At 41.9% G+C, this 25,469-nt stretch overlaps 1 protein-coding gene across 2 annotated transcripts in view; it reads right to left on the reverse strand.

The window, feature by feature from the left end:
- The window catches only part of scaper (S-phase cyclin A-associated protein in the ER), a 324,173-nt gene extending 300,418 nt beyond the window's left edge, over positions 1-23,755 (reverse strand). For both annotated transcript variants that reach the window (XM_060853762.1, XM_060853761.1), the window contains exons 1-2: positions 23,356-23,755; positions 9,665-9,782 (exon numbers count right to left, since the gene is read on the reverse strand). In XM_060853762.1, coding sequence (XP_060709745.1) covers positions 9,665-9,782; positions 23,356-23,589 — 352 coding nt within the window. In that variant the 5' untranslated portion in view covers positions 23,590-23,755. The remainder of the gene's footprint in view (positions 1-9,664; positions 9,783-23,355) is intronic.
- Positions 23,756-25,469: the final 1,714 nt, after the last annotated feature.

Here is a 25,469-nt window from a genome sequence, read left to right on the forward strand (position 1 = left end):
ACGACAAACCCCAGCTCCCTTTTATTGATGCTCTTGTGGTACTAAAAACATTGATCGTTTCAAGCACTATCCCATCTCACCAATCGATTTTTTACTGTTTGACCATGTAACCTGACCACTGACAGCCCACTCTGAGGATCAGCTTTCCAATAATCAATACTGCACCTTCACTCCAACTAGAGAAAGATTAGCAGCGCCTTAGCTGCTCAGTCCTTGGATGCCAAGGCTAAACATTCAAGACACATTGTAGCTAACAGTGGAAAAATACCCATTAAGACATAATGTTCCCATTCGATATACAGAAGGCTAGTAAGCTACAAGTTTGCAAGTCACAGATTTTCAAACTGCCTTGTGCCAACCTTTGGGTGCTACAAGTAGACATTAAAACGGTCCCATAGAGTCGTTTTGATTCAAAATTACTAATTCCTCATTTCTGAAGAAGGGCTCATGCTCGAAACGTCAATTCTCCTGCTCCTTGGATGCTGCCTGACCTGCTGCGCTTTTCCAGCAACACATTTTCAGCTCAAAATTACTAATTGCCTGTATCTGTTGCATTATTAGCCTATTTTTATTAAAATTGTGAAGGCACCTAAGAAAATTAGTTCTGACACCATCTTTCATGAGCGGTTACCAGGATTGTAAAGTCGTCATACTCCTGTCAAACTATAGTGCTCATTACAAAGAGACAACTGGCGATGGCTTAACCCAAGGGTCATCATGCTTCGTGGCAACCTCAGCTGGTGTGGGAATTCAATTCACACAGTTGGCATCACACTGAATTACAAACTATCCATCCAGCCAACTGAGCTAACCAACCCCCAAAACTATTTGCAGCAGGGATCCCACAAGGATAGACTATTTTATTAAGTGCTTAATGATAGACAGCTCATTGGATGATACAACAGTTCAATTCCAGTTCTTTTTGTTCCCAACTGCATTTTTTTAAACAATAAAGCTTCGTAGCATACTCCAGTGCCAAGAGCTTCCAAAAATACCCACATTTAGGCAAGCTCAGTAAATATCTTGGAGAATCAAAAATAATGTTGTTCACGATTGAGTTTTTTGAAGAAGTTACAAAGAGGATTGAGGAGGGCAGAGCAGTCAATGTGATTTATATGGATTCATTAAAGGTGTTCAACAAGGTTCCATCTCGTGGAATTCAGGGAGAACTCGCCATTTGGATACCGAACCGCTCAAAGGTAGAAGACAGAGGAAGGGTTGTTTTTCAGACTGGAGGCCTGTGACCAATGGAGTACCACAAGGATCGGTGCTGGGTCCACTACTTTTCATTATTTATATAAGCAATTTGGATTTGAGCATAAGAGGTATAGTTAATAAGTTTGCTGACGACACTAAAATTGGAGGTGCAGTGGACAGCAAAGAAGGTTACCTCATACAACGGGATCTTGATCAGATGGGGCAATGGGCTGAGAAGTGGCAGATGGGGTTTAATTTAGATAAATGCGAGGTGCTGCACTTTGGGAAAGCAAATCTTAGCAGGACTTATACACTTAATGGTAAGGTTCTAGGGTGTGTTGCTGAACAAAGAGACCTTGGAGCGCAGGTTCATAGCTCCTTGAAAGTGGACTCGCAGGTAGATCGGATAGTGAAGGTGGTGTTTGGTATGCTGTCCTTTATTGGCGAGAGTCTTGAGTACATGTTGCGGCTGGACAGGACATTGGTTAGGCCACTGTTGGAACATTGCATGCAACTCTGGTCTTCTTCCTATTGGAAAGATGTTGTGAAACTTGAAAGTTTTCAGAAAACATTTACAAGGATGTTAGCAGGGTCGGAGGATTTGAGCTATACGGAGAGGTTGAATAGACTAGGACGGTTTTCCCTGGAGCATCGGACGCTGAGGTGTGACCTTGTAGAAGTTTATAAAGTCATGAGGGGCATGGATAGGATAAATAGGCAAAGTCTTTTCCCTGAGTCCACAACTAGACGGCATAGGTTTAGGGTGAGAGGGGAAAGATATAAAAGAGACCTAAGGGGCAACTTTTTCACGCAGAGGGTGGTATGTGTATGGAATGAACTGCCAGAGGAAGTGGTAGAGGCTAGTACAACTGCAGCATTTAAAAGGCATCTGGATGGCTATATGAATAGGAAGGGTTTGGAGGGATATGGGCCGGGTGCTGGCAGGTGGGACTAGATTGGGTTGGGATAGATGGTGGGCATGGACAAGTTGGACTGACGGGTCTGTTTCCGTGCTGTACATCTCTATGACTCTAACAGATTTTAATCAGAACCACTATACAATGTATAAAATATAAAATCCACACATGATGCCCCAGGTAGGCCAGGAAGCTAGCATTGCATGTTGATCTATCACCATATGGCAAGTAGAGGCATAATCCCTCAGATCATCTCCTGTGAACCGCCCTTTACGTTGTACTCATGGGACTACACCCCCTTTACTCATAGGAAGACATTTAAGAAAAGGTGCCGAGCTACAGTACCCTGTGCTCTTTCTACCCTATATACAATGGCACAAGGATATATCTAACAGCAAGGCACATCTTATTGACCTGATTAACAAGTTGGGTTGTCCAGCAGTGGGCATGAGGGAGAAGGTAAAGCCAAACAAGAAGGAAATCAGCATAATATTTGCAGAAGAGAAGGAGAATGGTGTGGTGGATTAGAAGCTTAGTCTGGCTTGTCTGCAACCTCGATAACAAGAAATGTGTTCCTGTATAAGAACTTGTCCAAACCCTTTTGGAGATCTGTAGTGAAACATACTTGCCACATATTTCCCAACATATTAATTAAATCTTTAGTTAAAAAATAAATCCTTAGTTAAAAAATGCAAGCATATATCCTACATACCGATTATCCCTAACCATCTCAAATAATCTATCCAACCGAACAAAGAATCTATTCCCTTCATCAATTTAAAATTTGAAACATTGCTCTATTTATCCTACATGTCATCTTCTGGTAATTTTGTACCCTGACTGAATTGCAAAATAATGTTTTCTTCTCAACAAATTAAACTGTAGCTTGGAAATCTAGACAGAAACTGGATTCTGTTCAACATGACTCCCACTCTCACAAACTAAAATCAGTTGCTGAATCTACAATGCAACCTCGTAGACCATCATCTGCAATAGAAATCAGGGGATCCTCCACAACATGATGGCCAAGTGCCCTTCGAATGTGGTTTATTCTCAATCTAATGGTGTTAAACTTAGACATGAACTGCAGCAGAACCGCACACCACAAGCCAATATGTTCCCATGCTCACCATTTACAGACCCATCCCACAAAAACAAAAGGCAGCCCCAGCACAGGCCATCAAATTTGCATGTCTTGTTTCAACAACTGAGCACCTGAAAGATAGCATGCGTACCTTTTCAGCATTGCTTCCAATGCATGCACAATGTCCCGTTTCACAACCTGAGCTGCCAATTTTCAATTTGGAGAATCGCCCAGCTACATCACAGAAAAAGACCATTCAGCCCAGAAAAGCTGTGCCAATTCCAAATCAAGTTTGTGCCATTCTTTGGTTCCTCTCCTGACACTCTAATTTCTTTTTTCAAGTATTTATCCAATTCCCTTCTGAAGAATCACTATCTGGCTGCACAAGGGAACTCTTCTGATGATAGAAGAGTTAAATTCTACATGCGCCGAACAGTACATCCATCTATAGTTACTGTATTTTAAATGTAAAAAAAATTGTTTCTACATAAATTAATCTTAGATTTTAAATCATACTCAATAACTTTTGTCTTGAAATTCAATGACAGAGCACATAGAAAAACAGGAACCAAAAAGCAAAATCTGCACCAGCATGTCTTACTTTGCATGCCTTTAGAGAATAAATAAACAGGGTTTGTACCATTTCTCCAATATTTTAAAAGTATTTCCAAAAACTCAAATCTTGGAAGCCTACATCTATATTCCAAGTTAAAAAGTCAAAGAATAAAAAGTCTGATGTGCAAATAAACTGGAAAATTTACAAGGAAACCTTTTCTAATGCTCCAAACATAAAGGACATGTCTAAGTTTTGAAAAAAGTATTTTCAGAATGTGGGAATGATACTCCAGTAACGGAAATTGGGGCCAAAACTGAAACGTCAGATTCTGATTAACACAGATCTGGTGACTGGTTTTGTAAGTGAAAGGTCACATAACTGCAGAAAGGACTGCAGGACCCCTCTGAGACTAGGGATAGGTACATCATTGGGACACAATGAATGGGGTCCTCTGCTGACTGGGTCTCCAGTAAACAAACTTCAAACGTCCTTTTTTTATTCCAATTACTAAAAAGCCTTGCAACATTTTTAAAGTTTGTTCAAAACAGAGTAATGACAAAGAAATAAATCAGCTTTATGGAACAGGGCACATCAGAGTGCATCTGGGAAAATTAACAAATGGAAATTCGCAATTAATCTTGGAGGAACCTGCTTGGGAGACGTCATAGCATAGAAACAGATATGTGAATATTTTAAGTGTGGCCTTAAGCAAGTAGAGTGGATTCTTCCTTGATTTATATGTTTTATTGAGATATGTCGCTTGATTAAATTTAAAAATAAGTCATAAGTATTAAGTTAGCCTGGAGCAGTATTTTGTGAAGAAATATGACAGTGCTTTTTTTTTGAGAAGTTTGTAGCTCAGGTTGAGGTTCTGGATGTAGGTTTGCTCGCTGAGCTGGAAGGTTCATTTCCAGATGTCTCGTCACCCTACTAGGTAACAGCTTCAGTGGGCCTGCAGGTGAAGCACTATACATGATTCCTGCTTTCTATTTATATGTTTGGGTTTCTTTGGGTTGGTGATGCCATTTCCTGTGGTGACATCATTTCCTGTTCTTTTTTTCAGGGGGTAGTAGATGGGGTCTAACTTGATGTGTTTGTTGATAGAGTTTTGGTTGGAATGCCACGCTTCTAGGAATTCTCTTACGTGTCTCTATTTGGCTTGTCCTAATATAGATGTATTGTCCCACTCGAAGTGGTATCCTTCCCTAGTTGGTGTTCATGTATCCTGTTGGCTAGTTTTCTGCCTGTTTGTGCGATGTAGTGTTTATTACAGTTCTTGCATGGTATTTTGTAAATGACAGGAGTTTTGCTTGTTGTCTGTATAGGGTCTTTTAGGTTCATTAGTTGCTGTTTTAGTGTGTTGGTGGGTTTGTGGGCTACCATGATGCCAAGACATCTGAATAGTCTGGCAGTCATTTCCGAGATGTCTTTGATGTAGGGGATAGTGGCTAGGGTTTCTGGACAGTGTTTTGTCTGCTTGTTTGGGTTTGTTGCTGAGAAACTGGCGGACTGTGTTCTTTGGGTACCCATTCTTTTTGAATACATGATATTCCAGACGTTTCGTCACCCTAATAGGTAACATCTTCAGTGGGCCTCCAGGTGAAGCACTGTATATGATTCCTGATTTCTATTTATATGTTTGGGTTTCTTTGGGTTGGTAATGTCATACGGACACATGCGGACCTAATATTGAACTACAGAAGCAATCATCCCAACATCCACAAAAGAAGCTGCATCAGAACGTTATTTCAACGAACCAACACACACTACAGCACAGAGGAACTACGCAGAGCAGAGGAAAACCACTTATACAGTGTATTCAAAAAGAACGGGAGAGGGTGGGGAGCAGAGGGACCCAGGGAGATAGTGAGGAACAATTTCAATCTAGACTGGTATGGTTGATAAAAGAAGTCAGTCAAACAGTCAGGGCAAGCAGGGACAAAGCAGAGAACAAGGTAGGACTGATAAATTAAACTGCATTTATTTCAATGCAAGGGGCCTAACAGGGAAGGCAGATGAACTCAGGGCTTGGTTAGGAACATGGGACTGGGATATCATAGCAATTACAGAAAGGTGGCTCAGGGATGGACAGGACCGCAGCTTAATGTTCCAGGATACAAATGCTACAGGAAGGATAGAAAGGGAGGCAGGAGAGGAGACGGTGTGGTATTTTTGATAAGGGATAGCATTACAGCTATAATGAGGGAGGATATTCCCAAAAATACATCCAGGGAAGTTATTCGGGTGGAACTGAGAAATAAGAAAGGGATGATCACCTTATTGGGATTGTATTATAGACCCTCTAATAGTCAGAGGGAAATTGAGAAATAAACTTGTATGGAGATCTCAGCTACCTGCAAGAATAATAGGGTGGTTATGGTAGGGGATTTTAACTTTCCAAACACAGACTGGGACTGCCATAGTGTTAAGGGTTTAAATGGAGAGGATTTTGTTAAGTGTTTACAGAAAAACTTTCTGATTCAATATGTGAATGTACCTATTAGAGAAGGTGCAAAACTTGACTTACTCTTGGAAAATAAGACAGGGCAGGTGACTGAGGTGTCAGTAGTGGAGCATTTTGGGGCCAGCGACCATAATTCTATTAGTTTTAAAATAGTGATGGAAAAGGATAGACCAGATCTAAAAGTCGAAGTTCTAAATTGGAGGAAGGCCAATTTTGACGGTATTAGGCAAGAACTTTGAAAAGCTGACTGGGGGCAGATGTTCGCAGGTAAAGGGATGGCTGGGAAATGGAAAGCCTTCAAAAATGAGATAATGAGAATCCAGAGACAGTATATTCCTGTCAGGGTGAAAGGAAACGCTGGTAGGTGTAGGGAATGCTGGACGATTAAAGAAATTGAGGGTTTGATTAAGAAAAAGGAAGCAAGTGTCAGGTATAGACAAGATAGATTGAATGAATCCTGAGAAGAGTACAAAAGAAGTAGGAGTATACTTAAGAGAGAAATCAGGAGGGCAAAAAGGGGACATAAGATAACTTTGGCAAACAGAAGTAAGGAGAATCCAAAGGGTTTTTTACAAATACATGAAGAACAAAAGGGTAACTAGGGAGAGAATAGGGCCCTCAAAGATCAGCAAGGTGGGCTCTGTGTGGAGCCACAGGAGATGGGGGAGATACTAAATGAGTATTTTGCATCAATGTTTACTATGGAAAAGGACATGGAAGATATAGAATGAAGGGAAATAGATATTGACATCTGGAAAAATGTCCACATTACAGAGAGGAAGTGCTGGATGTCTTGAAACGCATAAAAGTGGATAAATCCCCAGTACCTGATCAGGTGTATCCTAGAACTCTGTGGGAAGCTAGGGAAGTGATTGCTGGGCCCCCTTGCTCAGATATGTGTATCATCGATAGTCACAAATGAGATGCTAGAAGACTGGAGGTTCACTGATGTGGTGCAACTGTTTAATAAGGGTGGTAAGAACAAGCCAGGGAAGTGCAGATCAGTGAGCCAGATGTCAGTGGTGGGCAGGTTGTTGGACGGATTCCTGGAGGACAGGATGTACATGTATTTGGAAAGGCAAGGACTGATCAGGGATAGTCAATATGGCTTTTGCATGGGAAATCATGTCTCACAAACTTGATTGAGTTTTTTGAATAAGTAACAAAGAGGGCTGTTGATGGAAGAGTGGTGGACGTGATCTATATGCACTTCAGTAAGACATTTGACAAGGTTACCCATGGAAGACTGGTTAACAAGGTTAGATCTCATGGAATATAGAGAGAACTAGCCATTTGGATACAAAACTGGCTCAAAGGTAGAAGATAGAGGGTTGTTTATCAGACTGGAGGCCTGTGACCAGTGGAGTGCCACAAGGATCAGTGCTGGGTCTACTACTTTTCATCATTTATATAAATGATTTGAATGTGAGCATAATAGGTATAGTTAGTAAGTTTGCAGATGACACCAAAACTGGTAATGGACAGCGAAGAAGGTTACCTCAGATTACAACGGGATCTTGATCAGATTGGCCAATGGGCTGAGAAGTGGCAGATTGAGTTTAATTTAGATAAATGCGAGGTGCTGCATTTTGGGAAAGCAAATCTTAGCAGGACTTATACTTAATGGTAAGATCCTAGGGCGTGTTGCTGAACAAAGAGACCTTGGAGTGCAGGTTCATAGCTCTCTGAAAGTAGAGTCGCAGGTAAATAGAATAGCAACGGTGGTGTTTGGTATGCTTTCTCTTATTGGTCAGAGTATTAAGTACAGGAGTTGGGAGGTCATGTTGCGCCTGTACAGGACATTGGTTAGGCCACTTTTAGAATACTGCGTGCAATTCTGGACTCCTTCCTATCGGAAGGGTATTCTGAAAAGGTTCAGATAAGATTTACAAGGACGTTGCCAGGGTTGGAGAATTTGAGCTATAAGGAGAGGCTGGATAGGCTGGGGCTGTTTTCCCTGGAGCATCGGAGGCTAAGGGGTGACCTTATAGGGGTTTAAAAGTTCGTGAGGGGCATGGATAGGATAAATAGACAAAGTTTTTTCCCTGGGGTGGGGGAGTCCAGAACTAGAGGGCATAGGCTGCGGGTGAGAGGGGAAAGATATAAGAGAAACCTAAGGGGCAACGTTTTCACACAGAGAGTGATACATGTATGGAATGATCTACCGGAGGAAGTGGTGGAGGCTGATACGATTGCAACATTTAAAAAGGCATCTGGATGGGTCTATGAATAGGAAGGGTTTGGAGGGATATGGGTCAGGTGCTGGCAGATGGGACTAGATTGTGTTAGGATAACTGGTCAGTTTTTGTGCTGTACATCTCTACGACTGACACAAATGCTGTATCAAATCAGTTTAGCAACTCTTGGACACCACCTGCTGAAAACATATAATACTACACTATTCCCAGTTACTGAAGAGCTCTGAAACTCAAACCTCTTTCCCAATAACAGTATCCAACATATCGAGATTCATATACCTTCAAAGAACAGTTTTTCATTTGAATTACCAATATCTCATTCTTCCCCCTGCAATCTCAGGAAGACCCAGCAATGATACAATCACATATCAACTGACAAATAACAGCAAATATATTTTTTAAAATATTTAGCTTGAGAAAGACAATTTTTTTTAATGAAAGCAACTTCTTTCTTCTGTAACATGTATCAATAGCCATTAGTTTTATTTTCAACATTGGTTATGTCTGCTTTTCTCCTTTCCAAAACTTTCCTGAATGACCAAATCACAATCATTCAAAGAAAATTTGTTCAACAGTCTTGCAGCAAAACATGTGCTTAATCAAATTGGAAGAGAAGGAGGAGGACAAAGAATCAAAAGAGAAGGAAACTCAGGAGGTGCAGTAGGAAAGACAATCGCAAATATTAACATGCAAGCTTGCTTTCAACTAATTGTTTTCAGTTTTACGAATGGACAATTATTTTAAATTAACTGACAGGAGACATTTGGAGTTGTACTCAGTAAAACAGCTTAACATTCCTTTAAAGGTGTAGTGAGAAGCTTCTTTGTTCAGCCAACATTACACAGAGCAAGTGATCTTGTCTAATGAGCACAGTTATTTTTCCTTATTTGTTCATGGAATGTTGGTGTCACTATCAAGATCAGCATTTGCTACCCATCTTCATATGCTCATGAACCGATAGCTTGCTCGGCCATTTTTGAGGGCACAACCAGATTGTTTTGTGTATACAGTCACATCTAAGTCAGGCCAGGTAAAGACTTCAGTGTACAAGATGGGTATTAAGCAATAAATGATAGTTTACTGGTCACCATTACAGAGACTAACTTTCAATTGCAGATTGTTATTAATTGAATCTACATTTCACAGCTGCAATGGTGGGAATTCAATCAATGTCCTTGAGCACCAGTTGGGTTCTCTAGTTATTAGGATAAAGATAATATCACTATGCTACTATCATTAAAAGCTTACCATCATCATCTTTATTTTCCAAGGGAACGCTCCATGCAATTAGGTTCCTGGCCGCTCGCCCTTCTTGTGCAACTATCTTGCGAACTTTATCATGACTGTTGGATCTCTGGAATGAGGCCTAAAGATGAGAATTCAAATGGATTAAGACTGGTTGAAAATTAGTTACTTTCCCTGAACTGTTCTCTTGTCCAGTGCTCAACATTTTCTGTCAAATGACATTTTGTTAACTTAAAATAGTGTTTTTACTTAAATTCTCCATTACATCAGTGATCTGACTTTTTACTAGGTTACAAGTTGAATGCTCATTCCTGCCATGGAAAACTTAGCAAAAAAAGCTTAAGCAGAAAACAAAAAAATCATTACCTTCCAATTACACAGGAATTCTTTTAGTCACATCATTAATATTTATGATCAATACTAATACTCAAGTGTAGTACTGTGGAATACTTTTTTCAAAAGGTATTACCATTCATATGATGTTCTTATCTATCCTAACAACTGTTAAATCTACACTATCACTTGAAGGAGAGAATCCATTTGATGTACTAACTGACAATTTTCACTCATCATTCACCCAATTGCTGGTTATTGCTGGGATTTTGCTACAGCAAAATGGTTGTGTTTGACAACAAAAGTAACTGAACTTCAAAGTAACTTAAGTATTTATTGTCTTTGTTGGACATCATGAGTATTATCTAAATTCCAGTCTCGCTCTTGACTGAAGTCCTGAGAATCAGCAACTTGCATAACAAAATCTCAATGTCTCTACAGTGACGTATCAATTAACCTCTACTGCAAATTTTTCTCAGTCCGAAGATCAAGTTCCTGTAGTGCCTAACACTCAGAATTCAAGCATATCACTATCTATTGTATGGGAGTTCAAAGGATTTGCAACAACAAACTATCTTCCACAAAGAGTCCTACAGCTGAGCCTCGTCCTGTTCTTGCCTAACCTGCTCATAATTTACAAGGTCATTGAATAATTAATGGAAACCCTGGTGGATATCTTTTCTCATCTAGGGTAGTATAAACTGATTGTACCCATCTACCTCAGTAAAAATTAGATGGGGTTGAGAGATCCAACCAAAAACTTTTCTTTAATTCAGTTTTTAGAACATGGAAATCACTGGCAAGGTCAGCACTGATTGCACATTGAAGATGGTAGTTGGCTGCCCATTTGAATGACGACTTAATTTTATCCTGACTACATTCGAATAAAAGCAATACAGTACAAATACTGGAAATCTGAAACAAAGTTAACTCTGAGTTCTGAAATAAAACAGCCATACTGGACCAAAGTTAACTTTGTTTCTCTCTTAACAGATGTTGCGAGACCTGCTGAGTTTCTCCAGCATTGTGTTTATTCCAGAATGGGTTCCTAGCCTCCTAGACATGGATGCAACCTCATTCTCTGTCCTTTAATACTGCAGCCCAAGGGACACAAAAACATTCATTAATTATTTGTTATATATAGATACTATTAAACATTTGTGGTGAACTTATTACTGTCCTTGCAACAGTACTTCTCTAAATTGCCAAACCCATATCATCCTCACAACATACCCCTAACCTTTCCACAATTTCTCCCTCCCTCCCTCCCTCTCTTCCTTATCAGAACACCCTCAAGCCTCTTCCCTGCTAAACTCACCAGCCTCCTGTGAGGGATCCCCTCACCACCACCTCCCTGTCCCACCCAAACACCCTCTCTGTCTCCCCCCCATGCTAAATCCCCTCTCTTCACCAAAGACAAACTCCTTCTCCACACTAAAATAAAAGCAAAGTATTGTGGATGTGGGAGAACTGAAACAACAACCAAAAGTACTGGAGAATCTCAACAGGTCTAGAAACATCTATAGAGTCAGAAACAGTTAAAAGAAGCATTGGACTCGAAGTGTTAATTTTGTTTCTCTGTCCACACTTGCTGCCAGCCAAGCTGAGTTTTTACATCACTGTCTTTATTCCCCTTTTCCTGGCCCACGCTAGAATCATAGAATCCCTAACGTGAAGAAATAGGCCCTTCGATCCAGCAAATCCACACCCACCCTCCAAAGAGTACCCACCCAGACCCATTCCCCTATTTCTCTACGTTTATCCCAGAGTAATGCACCTAACCTACACATTCCCAAACATTATGGGCAATTTAGCATTTGCCAATTCACCTAATCTGTACAACTTTGATTTGTGGGAGGAAACCGGAACAGCCAGCGGAAACCCATGCAGGTACAGGGAGAATGTCTGTGTGGAGTCTGCACAGTCACCAGAGACTGGAATCGAACCCAAGTCCCTGGCACTGAGTGGCAGCAGCGATAACCAATGGGTCACTGTGCTGCCCCAAGCAAACCTCCTCTCCCTTTCACTCCAATGCCAAAATCCACTACTCTGCTCTTCAACCCAGCCAAAACCCCCCCCCCCCCGCCCATGCCAGACCCCTCTCCTATCCTCTCCCTCCCCCACGCAAAAAAACCCTTCTGTCGCTGCCAAACACCCTCCTCACACTTACCGTTGTCAAAACTCCTCTCCCCAACCCATTGGAAACTAGAGGGCTAGGTAAATGGGGGTGGAGGAATAAATAAAACATGCAAATGGAAACAGAACTAATGAAAAACACTCTCAAAGTTTTTACAGACAGTAATCTTGAGAAATATGGCCTAACCTAAGCCCACTCAAGCCTTCAGATAACATGCAACTGTCAGCCACAAAATAGCACATTTATTGTAACTTCAAACTATTGTAACTGCAGGCTTTATCACCTGTTTCATACAGAGCAGGCAAATAACCTCTGGCAAGAATTATAACATACCCATCCAACAGAACACTAAATTATTACAACTCTTGCTCTGGATCTATATAAAGCTACAAACATTTAGAGATCTCCACATCAAAACGACAAATCTATTATCTAATGACTGTTTAATATCGGAGGAGAATGTTTGATCCTACGCTATACAGCCAAAAAGGTACGCACAGAAAAAAAGTAGAGCCTGCAAGTTGGTTCTTCGGCATTCTCTTCCATCGACATACTTCAGTCCTGTTATAAGCTACAGTTATAAAAAACCATGCTGTCTTTACCATTACTAAAATATACCGTGGTTAATGACATGATCATCTGACAGAAAACAAAAATAGACTCCTTTCCAACTCGCTTAGTTGTCCAATTACAACTGCTTCGTACTAATGATACAAACAGAAGTTCTGGAAAGCAACACAGACAATGTGACCTTCAGCCCTGTGAGCATCTTGGGTAACTGCTCTGCAGATATGGTGACCACCAAAACAGTCACTGCAGAAGGGAATTATTCCAGCAATGTTCCTCTCTTTTGGAAATCATCCAATGATGGCAATATTCCTGAATAAACTATACTGAATTTTATCAAGGGTAATCACAAACAAATTTTACACTTTCTTGTATATATGAGCAATTGGTTAATTATTCTAACTCCCCAAGATGACTCAGTTGCATTCTCTGTAATTTTAGAAACCAGTACAAATCAAAATTATAAAATAATACCAGGCCGACTGCAAGACAGATTTTGATAGTCTATAAAAAAAGTTTAGAAGTTTGAACTCTGACTAAATTTTTTTGAAGTCTACAAGACAAAGAAAATTTATGAAGGTAACATACAATTCTACAGTAAAAGACTTGGTTCTTGGCTAATTTGTGAAGCCATTCCTCTAATAAAATATCAAGAAGAATGAGCTTAAAAAGCTTCATCATCAACTCACAAACTATCCTTCAGTATGAATTCACCACGCTGTAACAATATTGAACTCCAAGTGTTGTCAGAGAATCCACAGAAAGGCAGCAATTCTGCTTGTCCACCAACATCTGACAAAAAATGTTGTTATTTTTCTGTATGGCAAATAGTGCAGTCATCTAAATGCGAAACTCTAGTTTGCTTTCGCTCCATGAATGCTGCCTGACCCACTGTGATCTCCAGCATTTTTTGTTTTCCGTGTTGAGGCAGTACCAGTTTACACAGTGGAACATCCAGGTCTAGAGAATACCAGCTCAAAGCACTGGTTAAGGTTCATATTCAAGTTGGACTGGTACAACAGAAGATTGAAAGACTATTAGGCCACAGACAATTAGACAGACAGTACAGTTGACAAGCGAGAAGAGGTGCCCAAACTGTCAAAATTATGAAAAATAAACTAAAATGTAAAATTTTGTATATCCCAGAGGACAATATAAAGAAATCTTCACTCTAATTTTCTATTTCTACACTATTTGTTTCCACCTGCTAGTTCTTCCTCCTAACAAACTGAATCAGATTAATAATTGCTGCTATATTTTGTGATTTTAGTATTCTCCACCTGTTTCATCAGGTTTACAATCATTTACCCACCTCATCTCCCTCTATTATCTCATTGTTGGCTAATCTCTATCACTGCGTGTCAAAAGACCAACCTTATGTATCACCTCGGGTTAAGTTTTGATTTCATGCTAAGGTTATGCAGTTCCTGTGTTTTGCTCTAACTTTATCACCAGCTTTTATAAAGCACAGCTCCGCAAGAAACCAATCCTCAACAAATTAAATGCCACTTCAGATACCTCATTGCAAAATAAACAATCCAATGAGGAGAAAGTGAGGACTGCAGATGCTGGAGATCAGAGCTTAAAAATATGTTGCTGGAAAAGCGCAGCAGGTCAGGCAGCATCAAAGGAGCAGGAGAATCGACGATTCGGGCATAAGCCCTTCTTCAGGAATGAGGAGGGTGTGTCAAGCAGGCTAAGATAAAAGGTAGGGAGGAGGGACTTGGGGGAGGGGTGTTGGGAATATGATAGGTGGAAGGAGGTTAAGGTGAGGGTGATAGGCCGGAGAGCGGGTGGGGGCAGAGAGGTCGGGAAGAAGATTGCAGGTCAAGAAGGCGATGCTGAGTCTGAGAGTTGGGACTGAGAAAAGGTGGGGGGAGGGGAAATGAGAAAGCTGGAGAAATCTGCATTCATCCCTTGTGATTGGAGGGTTCCTAGGCGGAAGATAAGGTGCTCTTCCTCCAGGCGTCCTGTTGCTATGGTCTGGCGATGGAGGAGGCTAAGGACCTGCATGTCGTTGGCGGAGTGGGAGGGGGAGTTCAAGTGTTCAGCCACGGGGCGGTTGGGTTGGTTCGTGCAAATGTCCCAGAGGTGTTCTCTGAAACGTTCTACAAGTAGGCGGCCTGTCTCCCCAATGTAGGAGGCCATCTGGGTTGTTCGGTATTGGAACTCATCCTCCTGGGAGCAGATGCGGCAGTCGGTTTATAGTAAATGTCTGTGCTGACGGACTGACTCCCACAGCTACCGAGATCACACCTCCTCCCACCCAACCCCCTGTAAAAATGCCATCCCATATTCCCAATTCCTTCGCTTTCGCCATATCTGCTCCCAGGAGGATCAATTCCAATACCGAACAACCCAGATGGCCTCCTTCTTCAAAGACTGTAATTTCCCCTCAGACGTGGTTGACGATGCTCTCTATCGCACCTCCTCCACTTCCCGCTCCTCTGCCCGTGAACCCCGCCCCTCCAATCGTCACCAGGACAGAATCCCACTGGTCCTCACCTACCACCCCACCAACCTCCAGATACATCGTATCATCCTTCGTCATTTCCGCCACCTCCAAACAGACCACACCTCCAAGGATATATTTCCCTCCGCACCCCTATCAGCGTTTCGTAAAGACCACTCCCTCGTCAGATCCACACCCCCCACCAACCCAACCTCCACTCCTGGCACCTTCCCCTGCAACCACAAGAAATGCAAAACCAACCAACCCAACCACCCCGTGGCTGAACACTTTAACTCCCCTTCCCACTCCGCCAAGGACATGCAGGTCCTTAGCATCCTCCATCGCCAGACCAGAGCAACACGACGCCTGGAGGAAGAGCGCCTCATCTTCTGCCTAGGAACCCTCCAACCACAAGGGATGAATGCAGATTTCTCCAGCTTTCTCATTTCCCCTCCCCCCACCTTTTCTCAGTCCCAACCCTCAGACTCAGCACCACCTTCTTGACCTGCAATCTTCTTCCCGACCTCCCTGCCCCCACCCCCCTCTCTGGCCTATCACCCTCACCTTAACCTCCTTCAACCTATCGTATTCCCAACACCCCTCTCCCAAGTCCCTCCTCCCTACCTTTTATATTAGCCTGCTTGGCACACCCTCATTCCTGAAGAAGGGCTTATGCCCAAAACGGCGATTCTCCTGCTCCTTCGATGCTGCCTGACCTGCTGCGCTTTTCCAGCAACACATTTTTAAACAATCCAATGAGTCAAGAGTGTGGTGCTGGAAAAGCACAGCAGGTCAGGCAGCATCTGAGAAGCAGGAGAATCAACATTTCAGACATAAGCCCTTCATCAGGAATGAGGCTCATTTTCCAGCACCACGCACTCAACTCTGATGTCCAGCATCTGCAGTCCTCACTTTCTCCTAAACAATCCAATGACTTGCCTATGTTATCAATGAACAAATTTTGACACTGATCTGCTGAGGAAGCTTCTTGAGCAAAACTTAACTACATCATTCCATTCTGTTCTCTATTATCTGTGGATCAGGAGTTTTTTTTACAGCAGACTTTTGCATTATTTATTTGTCAACTGCTAAGCAAATTAATTTTATTTAGGTTTGCAGTCAAACTGAGGGTTATCATTTTGCAAATGAGACACCAAACACTGCACATCAAGTACTGCACTGCACTCAACACCAAGAGCATTCCTTACTGCATTGTTTTTGCTCCATATCACAAACCACCTTTCACGACTCTGGGATATCCCAAACTTTACTGCAGGCACGGGGATACATTTGAAAAGTAGTCACGCTGGTAAGACAGATAACATTAGTTTGCTCACAGCAAAGTTCCATGAACAACAATGCGATAATGAACATGTAGTCTGATTTAGTGATGTCTGTTTTTGGAGAACTGCAGACAACACGCCCTACTCTTCAGAAAATAATATGAGCTAAAATTCTGCACCACTTCCCTGCATTACTAGAATAATGCACTCAAGTGTTAACCTAGTCTTTGCATTGATGCATCTGAGAAGGGACTTACCAGGCTAACGTTGCCATCGGAACCAGAGGTTTATCACATCAAGGGAGGTGGAGAATAGAATTAATGTCACTTGACCACAGGCTAATATTCTGGTGGAATGGATTTGAATTCCACCATAGCAGATGGTGAAATAAAAAAGAAAGCTAGCTGAATGGCAATCATATAACCAACTTCAATTGTTGTAAATCTTCTTCTGGGTCATTAATGCCCTTTAGGGAAGGAAATCTGCCATCTTTACCTGATCTGGCCTAAGTGTGACTCTGGACCCATAATTTTGTGGTTGACAGTTAAGTGTCCACTGGAACATTAGGTCTGGTAATAAAGCCTGGCCAAGTCTTGCAACATCCATATCCCATGAACAAATATTTAATCTCCTTTATTAGTCTGTGAGTCCTGACTGTAAACATCACCAGGTTACATAATGAAGGGTGTCTGAAAAAAAATGGATGTACTGAACTGCAGAACCACCACATCTCAGAGAGATTATTAACATAATGTTGCATCTATCATAATACATTATTCAAATCACGGTGGCACAGTGGTTAGCACTGCTGCCTCACAGCGCCTGTAGACCCGGGTTCAATTCCCGACTCAGGCAACTGACTGTGTGGAGTTTGCACGTTCTCCCCGTGTCTGCGTGGGTTTCCTCCGGTTTCCTCCCACAGTCCAAAGATGTGCGGGTCAGGTGAATTGGCCAAGCTAAATTGCCCGTAGTGTTAGGTAAGGGGTAAATGTAGGGGTATGGGTGGGTTGCGCTTCGGCGGGTCGGTGTGGACTTGTTGGGCCGAAGGGCCTGTTTCCACACTGTAAGTCTAATCTAATCTAATCTAATCTAATCTAATCTAATCTAAAAAAATCACTCGTTGATAAGGGTACCTCCAAATAACATCTCATCTGAAAGTTAGTATCTGTAAGCAACACCCCCAGTACCATACTGGAGTATTACCTTAGACTGTAGGATTTCATTAAAATTCACACACAGGCACAGTGGGATTTAAACTTTCATTCCTGGATTACTGGTCCAGGCCTCATAATTTCTGTCAGTCACATAATTACAGCCTATCAAACCTCTACCTAATGAACACTGCTGATGCATTCAATCATGTAGGTGACAACATGCATTTTTACAACATAGTGAGGTAATAAAATGATAAAAAAGAACTTCACTAGGAAATAGCATAAATCTGAAACCCAACCAACAATACAGAAAACTTTCAATAGAAGTTTTCAGAGAGTCATACAGCCCTTCAGTCCAACTTGTCTGCACTGACCAGATATCCCAATCTGACAGAGTCCCATGTGATCCAGCATTTGGCCCATATCCCACTATAAAGTTGCTACTCATATACTCTTCCAGATACCTTTTAAATGTTGTAATTGCATCTGTCTCCACCACTTTCTCTAGCAGCTCATTCCATTCATGCTTCACACTCTGCATGAAAATGTTACCTCTCAGCTCCTTTCAAATCTTTCGCTCTCACCCTCAACCAATATCCCTTAGTTTTAGACTCATCCACCCTAGAAAAAAAGACCTTGGCTATTCACCTTATCCATGCTCATGATTTTATAAACCTCTATAAGGTCAACTCTCAGCCTCCGACGCTCCAGAGAAAAACGCCTTAGCCTATTCAGCCTCACCCTATAACCCAAACCCTCTGGTTCTGGCAACATCCTTGTAAATCTTTTCTGCACCCTTTCAGGTTTAACAAAATCCTTATGAAAAAAGGGTGGCCAGAATTATATGCAGTATTTTTTTAAATGAGGAACAAAGAAACAAAAGCAGATTTTTCCATCAACCTATCCAGACAACTGATGCATAATGGTGAAACGTTTTGTCATCATAATGGTGCAAAAGGATTAGAGAATGGAAGTGTAAGAGAGACACAGATATGAGATTTGATCAATATCTGGATGAGGCTAGAGATATCATGTTGAGCAGAGCTATGCTGATTGGGCAACCCAACAGGGCTATATTAGTGCGCATGGAATTGACCATCTATCTTCACCATGAAAACTGGAACTTGAAGTCCAGTCATTGATCAAAATACCAAAATGTAGAAGAACAGGTTACTCTGGATCTATGATATATCTCCATAGATACTAAAGCATGGACAAATTCAGCAAGATCTGAATAACATACAGGTTTTGGCAGACAAATGACAGGTAAACTTCATGTTACACAAGAGCCAAGTAATGAGTATGATTTTGACATTCAGTGGCATTACCATCAGTGAATCTCTCACTATCAACATCCTGGCAGTTATCATTGACCAGAAACTGATGTGGCCATGTCATACAAGAACCGCGGCTACAAGAACAGGTCAGAGGCCAGGAATTGCACAGCTAGTAATAGGCTTCACAAAACCTGTCTACTGTCGAAAAGGAACAAGTCAGGAGTATAATGAAATAGTCCCCACTTTTATGAATGGTGGCAGTTCCAAAACACTCAAGAAGTTTCACAGCCAAGACAAAACAGTCTGCTTGATTGGCTCCACAAACATTCATTCCTTCCACTGCATTTAGCACACAGTGCTCTATCTATCTACAAAATACACTGTAAAAATTCTCTAAGGCTCCTTAGACAGCACCTTAGAAACCATGACCACTATAATCTAGAAGGAAGGGCAGCAGATACCTAGAATGCCAGCATGTTGCAAGTGCCTATCCAAGCCACCAACATAGAGTCAGAAAGTCATATAGTAAGAAAACAGACCTTTTGGTCCAACAGTCCAGGTCGACCACAATCCCAAACTATATTACTCCCACCTGCCTTGTGTTGGCCTATATCCTTATTCATGTACTTATCTAAATCTCTTTCATTATCACCTGGAAGTTCATTCCACACATGAACCACTGTGCAAAAAAAATTGCCTCATGTCTTTTTCAAATCTCTCACCTCTCACGTTAAAAATGTGTCCCCTAGTCTTGAAATATCCCACTGCAGGGAAAAGACATCTGCCATTCACCTTCTCCATATCCCTCAAGGTTCTCTCTCAATCTCCTACACTCCAGTGGAAAATTTCCCATCCTACCCAGCCTATCCTTATAACTCAAAAATTCTCCATTCCTGGCAATATCCTGGTAAATCTTTTGAACCCTCTCCAGGTTAATAATATTCTTCGTATAACAGGGAGACCAAAACTGTACACAGTCCTCCAGAAAAGGCTTTACCAATGTCCTGTCTTAGCTCAACATTACATCCCAACTCCAATACTCAAAAGGTCTGAGCAATGAAGGCAAGTATGCGCAATGCCTTAACCACCCTATGTTGCAAACTTCAAAGAATTATACCCCTCAAACCTTAGGTCTCTCTATTCTACAACACCACCCAAGGCCCCACTTTTAAGTGTATGTGTTGTTTTTGTTTGATTTTTCTAAAATGCAGTTCACATTTATCAAATTAAATTCCATTGCCACTCTTGAGCCCATTGACCCAACTGATCAAGATCTCTTTGTAATCTTACAAAAGCTTCTCTACTGTCCATAATACACCAATTTTGGTGTCATCCACAAACTTACTAACCATGCTTTCTATACAGGTCATTCTGCTATAAACCACGTTTCGTCAGTGCAAATTAGCTTTAGTGTGATTGACAAATTGTGAATGTTATTTGGAAAACGTGAACTTTCTATTGAACAGGGCTAGCAATTTTCCATTGGCAATTTTTTTACAGTACAATTTACAATTGTGGTTTTCCATCACACTATTTTCTATAGCAAAACATTGCAAAGGAACACAACTGTCGCGTTATAACAGAACGACCTGCATCCTCATGTCTCCTATCGTTAAGCCAATTTTGCATCCAGTTGGCAAGCTCACCCTGAATCCCATATGATCTAGCTTAATTAATGAGTCTACCATTCAAAACCTTGTCAAAGGCTTCACTAAAGTCCAAGGAAACAATGACTATTCACCAACCTGACTTATAAATATATCTCCAACCTTTCAGTGTTACTATATCAAAATCCTGGAAATTCCACTCCACAATGAGATTGTGGATTTGCCTACAGAACATGGACTGCAGCATTTTAAGAAGGCAGCTCGCCATCAACTTCTCAGGGGAAACTGGGGATGGGCAATAAATACTGACCCAGCCTGTGACCTCCACATTCCTACGAATGAGCATCAAATAAAATGAAGCCAATCATCTGGTTATTGCCATACTGATATTTATGGGGCTTGCTATGCGTAAATTGACGATCACATTTGCTACATTATAACATGCCTTACACTTCAAAAATACTTTGCTGCTGCTCCTTTGCAATGTTGTGAGATTAAAGAAGATGTTACTTAAGTTTTTATTATACCAAAGGTATTTCATTATTTACCATCAAGTTGTGCCTTCTCTGATAAAGACTGGTGACGATAACTCTCCCTCCAAATCCTAGCCACCCATGCGTGGAGGAAGAACATCTCATCTTCCACCTTCAGACCCTCTAACCACATGGCATCAATGTCGATTTCAGCAGTTTCCTGATCTCCCCTCCCCCCACCTTTTCCCAGATCCAATCCTCCAAATCAACACTGCTCTCTTTAACTGTCCTACCTGTCCATCTTCCTTCCCAGCTATCTGGTCCAACCTCTATTCTGACCTATCACCATTACGCCCCACCTTCATCTACTGATTGCAATGCCCCCCACATTCCTGATGAAGAGCTTATGCTCAAAACGTCGACTCTCCTGCTCCTTGGATGCTACCTGACCAGCTGTGCTTTTCCAGCACCACACTTTTTCACTCCAGCATCTGCAGACCTGACTTTCTCTTAGTTGATTATAACTCATCAACAACCTCAGGTCGCAAAGTGCCATGCATATGGCTTGTTCAAAGGTGGAATTAACAGAAAATGACATGAAACATAGTGATGGTGAATATTTATAGATTAGGGAACACTTCTGCAGGCCACCCAAAGTACAGTTTCCAGTCCATTACTCTGTGCAGATTTAAAAACAATTCAGGTTTCTGTGTAGACAGCAACATTAAAAAATTACAAAACTTGGCAAAAATTTAGCTACTGATTAGTATAATTCTAGGCTTCAATACAACATAAGTTAGATTAAATGAGTAGAAACACAACACAAATTTTTGGTGTAGAGATGGAGAGGGACAGCCAATACAGAAAAGTAGTATGCAAGAAATGGCACAATTGTGAAAAGTATCAATGAGCAAAGAGATGCATGCATCTTTAAGTGTGACACAGCAATTGATAAATTGAAAACAATATCAGTTACTTGGAATTATAAACAGGAGAAATGAACGTGAAGAAACCAATCTTGGATTTTCAACATCACTGATTAGATTTTAGCTGGAATATTTTGGAGACAACACTGCAGGGACGATGACCAAAACATTATCAAGGGTAAAGAGTTTCAGTTGAGAAAATGGAAAAATTAGGAATGTTTTCTCAGGAATGGATGAATTTAGGTGGCCTAATAGCAGTTTTCAAGATGATAAAATATTCTAATACAGTAAGCAAAGACTAATTACTACTGCAAGAAAGTAGGTCTAAAACCATGTTTGAATATAATTGACAACTGAACTAAAGTGGAGAAGATTAAAAATCACAACACCAGGTTACAGACCAACAGTTTTATTTGAAAGTACAAGCTTTCACAACACTGCTCTTTCGTCAGGTAGCTAGTGGGGCAGGATACACAGGACACAGAATTTAAAAGTAAAAGATCAAAAAGTCATACAACTGATGCAATGTACCAAATCTAGATGGCTGTAAAGTCTTTCATCACTTAAGAGACTCCAGGTTGGGATACAGACAGACCTTAACCTCTCACCTTTACTGCATTATCTGAGCTGAGATAACACTTCATATACTGATAAAATCTTAAGTTATCTCAGGCAGTTGACTTGAAAGAAATTCTGGGAGTTACATACTAATAAATCAAAACCTGCGTCCTTACTCTTAGTGATTAAAGACTTAACAGCCATCTAGGTTTGGGGCGGAGGAGTTAGGTTTGCCTAATCGCAGCAGTTGTATGACACTTTGATCTTCCACTTAGAAATACTGTACCCTATGTATCCTGCCCACCAGCTACCTGTCGAAGGAGAAGCACTCCAAAAGCCCGTGCTTTCAAATAAACCTGTTGGACTATTATCTGGTATTGAGAGATTTTTCAACTTTGTCCACCCTAGTCCAACATCGGCACCTCCACATCAAGTGAAGAGGAGATCTATTGGGAGCTTCAGGGAGTTAGCTGCTAATGTGGTGAAAGTTGATAAAATAAACATTCGTCTTTTGAAATGATGAGAATGGGGAACTATAGGGCTAGGAATAAAATAGTAGGAACATGTAGTGATGTTCTCACAACGATGTAGCACAGGTACGAATGGTCTCTTTCGAGCTATTTGCTAATTAACGTGTTCAAGGTCGATATTATTCATCTCAACAGCAGGTGAGACCTATGGTTTCTCTGAGTCTACTCATCTGGTAGAATGAGACTAGATGGGCATATATGTCTTTTGTGTTGGGGGGCATTCCTATTGTTTCTCCGCGAAAGGGTGGATTCAGCAGAAAGGGTGATGAGTAGTAAGCATCAGCATTGATTTCCACGGTCTCCGAGACGGAGAAGGCTCGCCGATCCGGCAAAAGTACAGCAGCGCAACGGTACCCCTCGCCCCTTCAATCCCTCCTCCCCTACCCTCCCCCCGCACCTTGGAACTGCCGCTCCCTGCCGGGCTCTTGCCTTTGCCCCCGTACGAGGATCCCGAGCTGCCGCTGCCCGATCGTTCCCGCTCGTCACCGGCAGGCCCCATCTTTGGCCCCGGCCTGTCCCGGGACTCGACGCCGGCTCCAGGCTGCCGTTGCCCGCTCCGCTCGCGACTATCGCCGCCGCCCAAAAAGGCCGGCGCAAACTCCCTTCGCCTGCTCCTCGACTCTTTGGACATTTCCCCCTCCCCTGCCTCCCCGCTTCCAAATAGATCACATCGATTTCTTTTTATTGACGGGTATTAATTTTTTTTTGCGGTGGGAATGAACGTTCCTCGGCGGAGACAGAGAAAACCGCCTCGGTCGATAACAACAGAATAGCGGGCGCCTCACTGACAGGAGCGCAACCAAACTGCACCGGAAGTGCTCTCTCTCTCATCGACAGCGACATAAACCAATAACATCTTAGAATGCGGAGCATAACCCCGCCTATTCCTGAAGACGTGTCCCGCCCACTGCCATCGGGCGGGGCTTAAGGCGCGCAGCAAGTTCGGTTGCAGCGTTGCGGGATGGTAATGCCCCTCGAGCTGGATCTGCTCTCTGATTGGTCGTGGCGGGAACGCCTTCCCGTCAGCCGTCAGGGAACTCTCGTTCGAACTGGGGGCGGGAAAAGGATGAGGTGGGGCGAAATGGTAAGGTGCGAAGTGCAGAAACCATAGCGTGTCAATAGCTTTTCTTTTCAAGGGCAAATCCACAATGCAACAATAAAATAAAGACACAACCACCTGATGAAGGAGCAGCGTTTCGAAAGCTAGTGCTGCCAAATAAATCTTTTGGACTCTAACCTGATGTTGTGTGATTTTTTTTCACTTAAAACAAAGAACTCCAAATGATGCAGCTCTGAAACAGAAATCACTGGAGAAACTCAGCAGGTCTGGCAACATCTGTGGAGAGAGAACAAGAGTTACTGTTTCAAGTCCAGTGACCCCTTTTTCAGAACAGAATTTGAAGCTTAATATCGTTTTGTCTGCACAGATGTTGTCAGACGTGTTAAGTTTCTCGAGCAATTTCTGCCTTTGTGTCAATAACCTTTCCTCACAAGGGCAAAACAACACTGGAGCAATAAAATAAAACAAAGTACTGCAGATGCTAGAAATCTAAAACATAAACATTCTTTAAGGTGTGTAAACCCAGAATTGTACACAATATTCAAGGTCCATCTTTCAACCATGGAATGCACCACACCAGGGTGAGATGGAGGCATTATTTCCATGTAAAAGTTATCATTATCAAGACTATATTTCAGCACATCATGCTTTGTAGTTACTGGTACGCATATGAACTTTGCTGTCGTGCAGATATTAATCATAGAATCCCCACAGTGTAGAAACAGGTCCTCCGGCCCAACAAGTACTCACCGACCCTCCAAAGAGTAACCCACCCAAACCCATTCCCTTATCTTATTATCCCATATCTACCCCTGACTAATGTATCTAACGTACACATTCCTGAACACTATGGGCAATTTATCATAGCCAATTCACCCAACCTGCACATCAATTAGATTAGATTCCCTACAGTGTGGAAATAGACCATTCAGCCCATAAACTCGACATCGACCCTCTGAAGAGTAACTTACCCAGACCTATTCTCCTACCCTAGCTTTACCCCTGACTAAAGCACCTAACACTATGGGCAATTTAGCATGGCCAATTCACCAGATGTGCACATCTTTGGACTGTAGTAGGAAACCGGAGCACTCGGAGGAAACCCACGCAGACATAGGGAGAATGTGCAAACTCCACACAGTCACCCGAGGTGGGAATCAACCTAGGTCCCTGGTGCTGTAAGGTAGCAGTGCTAACCACTGAGCCACCATGCCGCTCCTATGATACTGACAAATATTTTTTAGGTTGATTTGAGGGCTATTGATGCTATTTTTAGGGAACATAGATTCAAAGTGAATTCGTAGAAACATTAGAGGAGCGATGAGGAAATATATTTCAAGCAGCGAGCAATAGGGTACTAGAACCTCCTGCGAGAAAGGGTAATAGAAGCAGAAACTTTCAACTTATTTAAAAGCTCTCTGCACATGCACCTCAAACTACATAGTCTGTAG

The sequence above is a fragment of the Hemiscyllium ocellatum genome, chromosome 42, assembly GCF_020745735.1.
Source record: "Hemiscyllium ocellatum isolate sHemOce1 chromosome 42, sHemOce1.pat.X.cur, whole genome shotgun sequence".
Lineage (NCBI taxonomy): Eukaryota > Metazoa > Chordata > Chondrichthyes > Orectolobiformes > Hemiscylliidae > Hemiscyllium > Hemiscyllium ocellatum.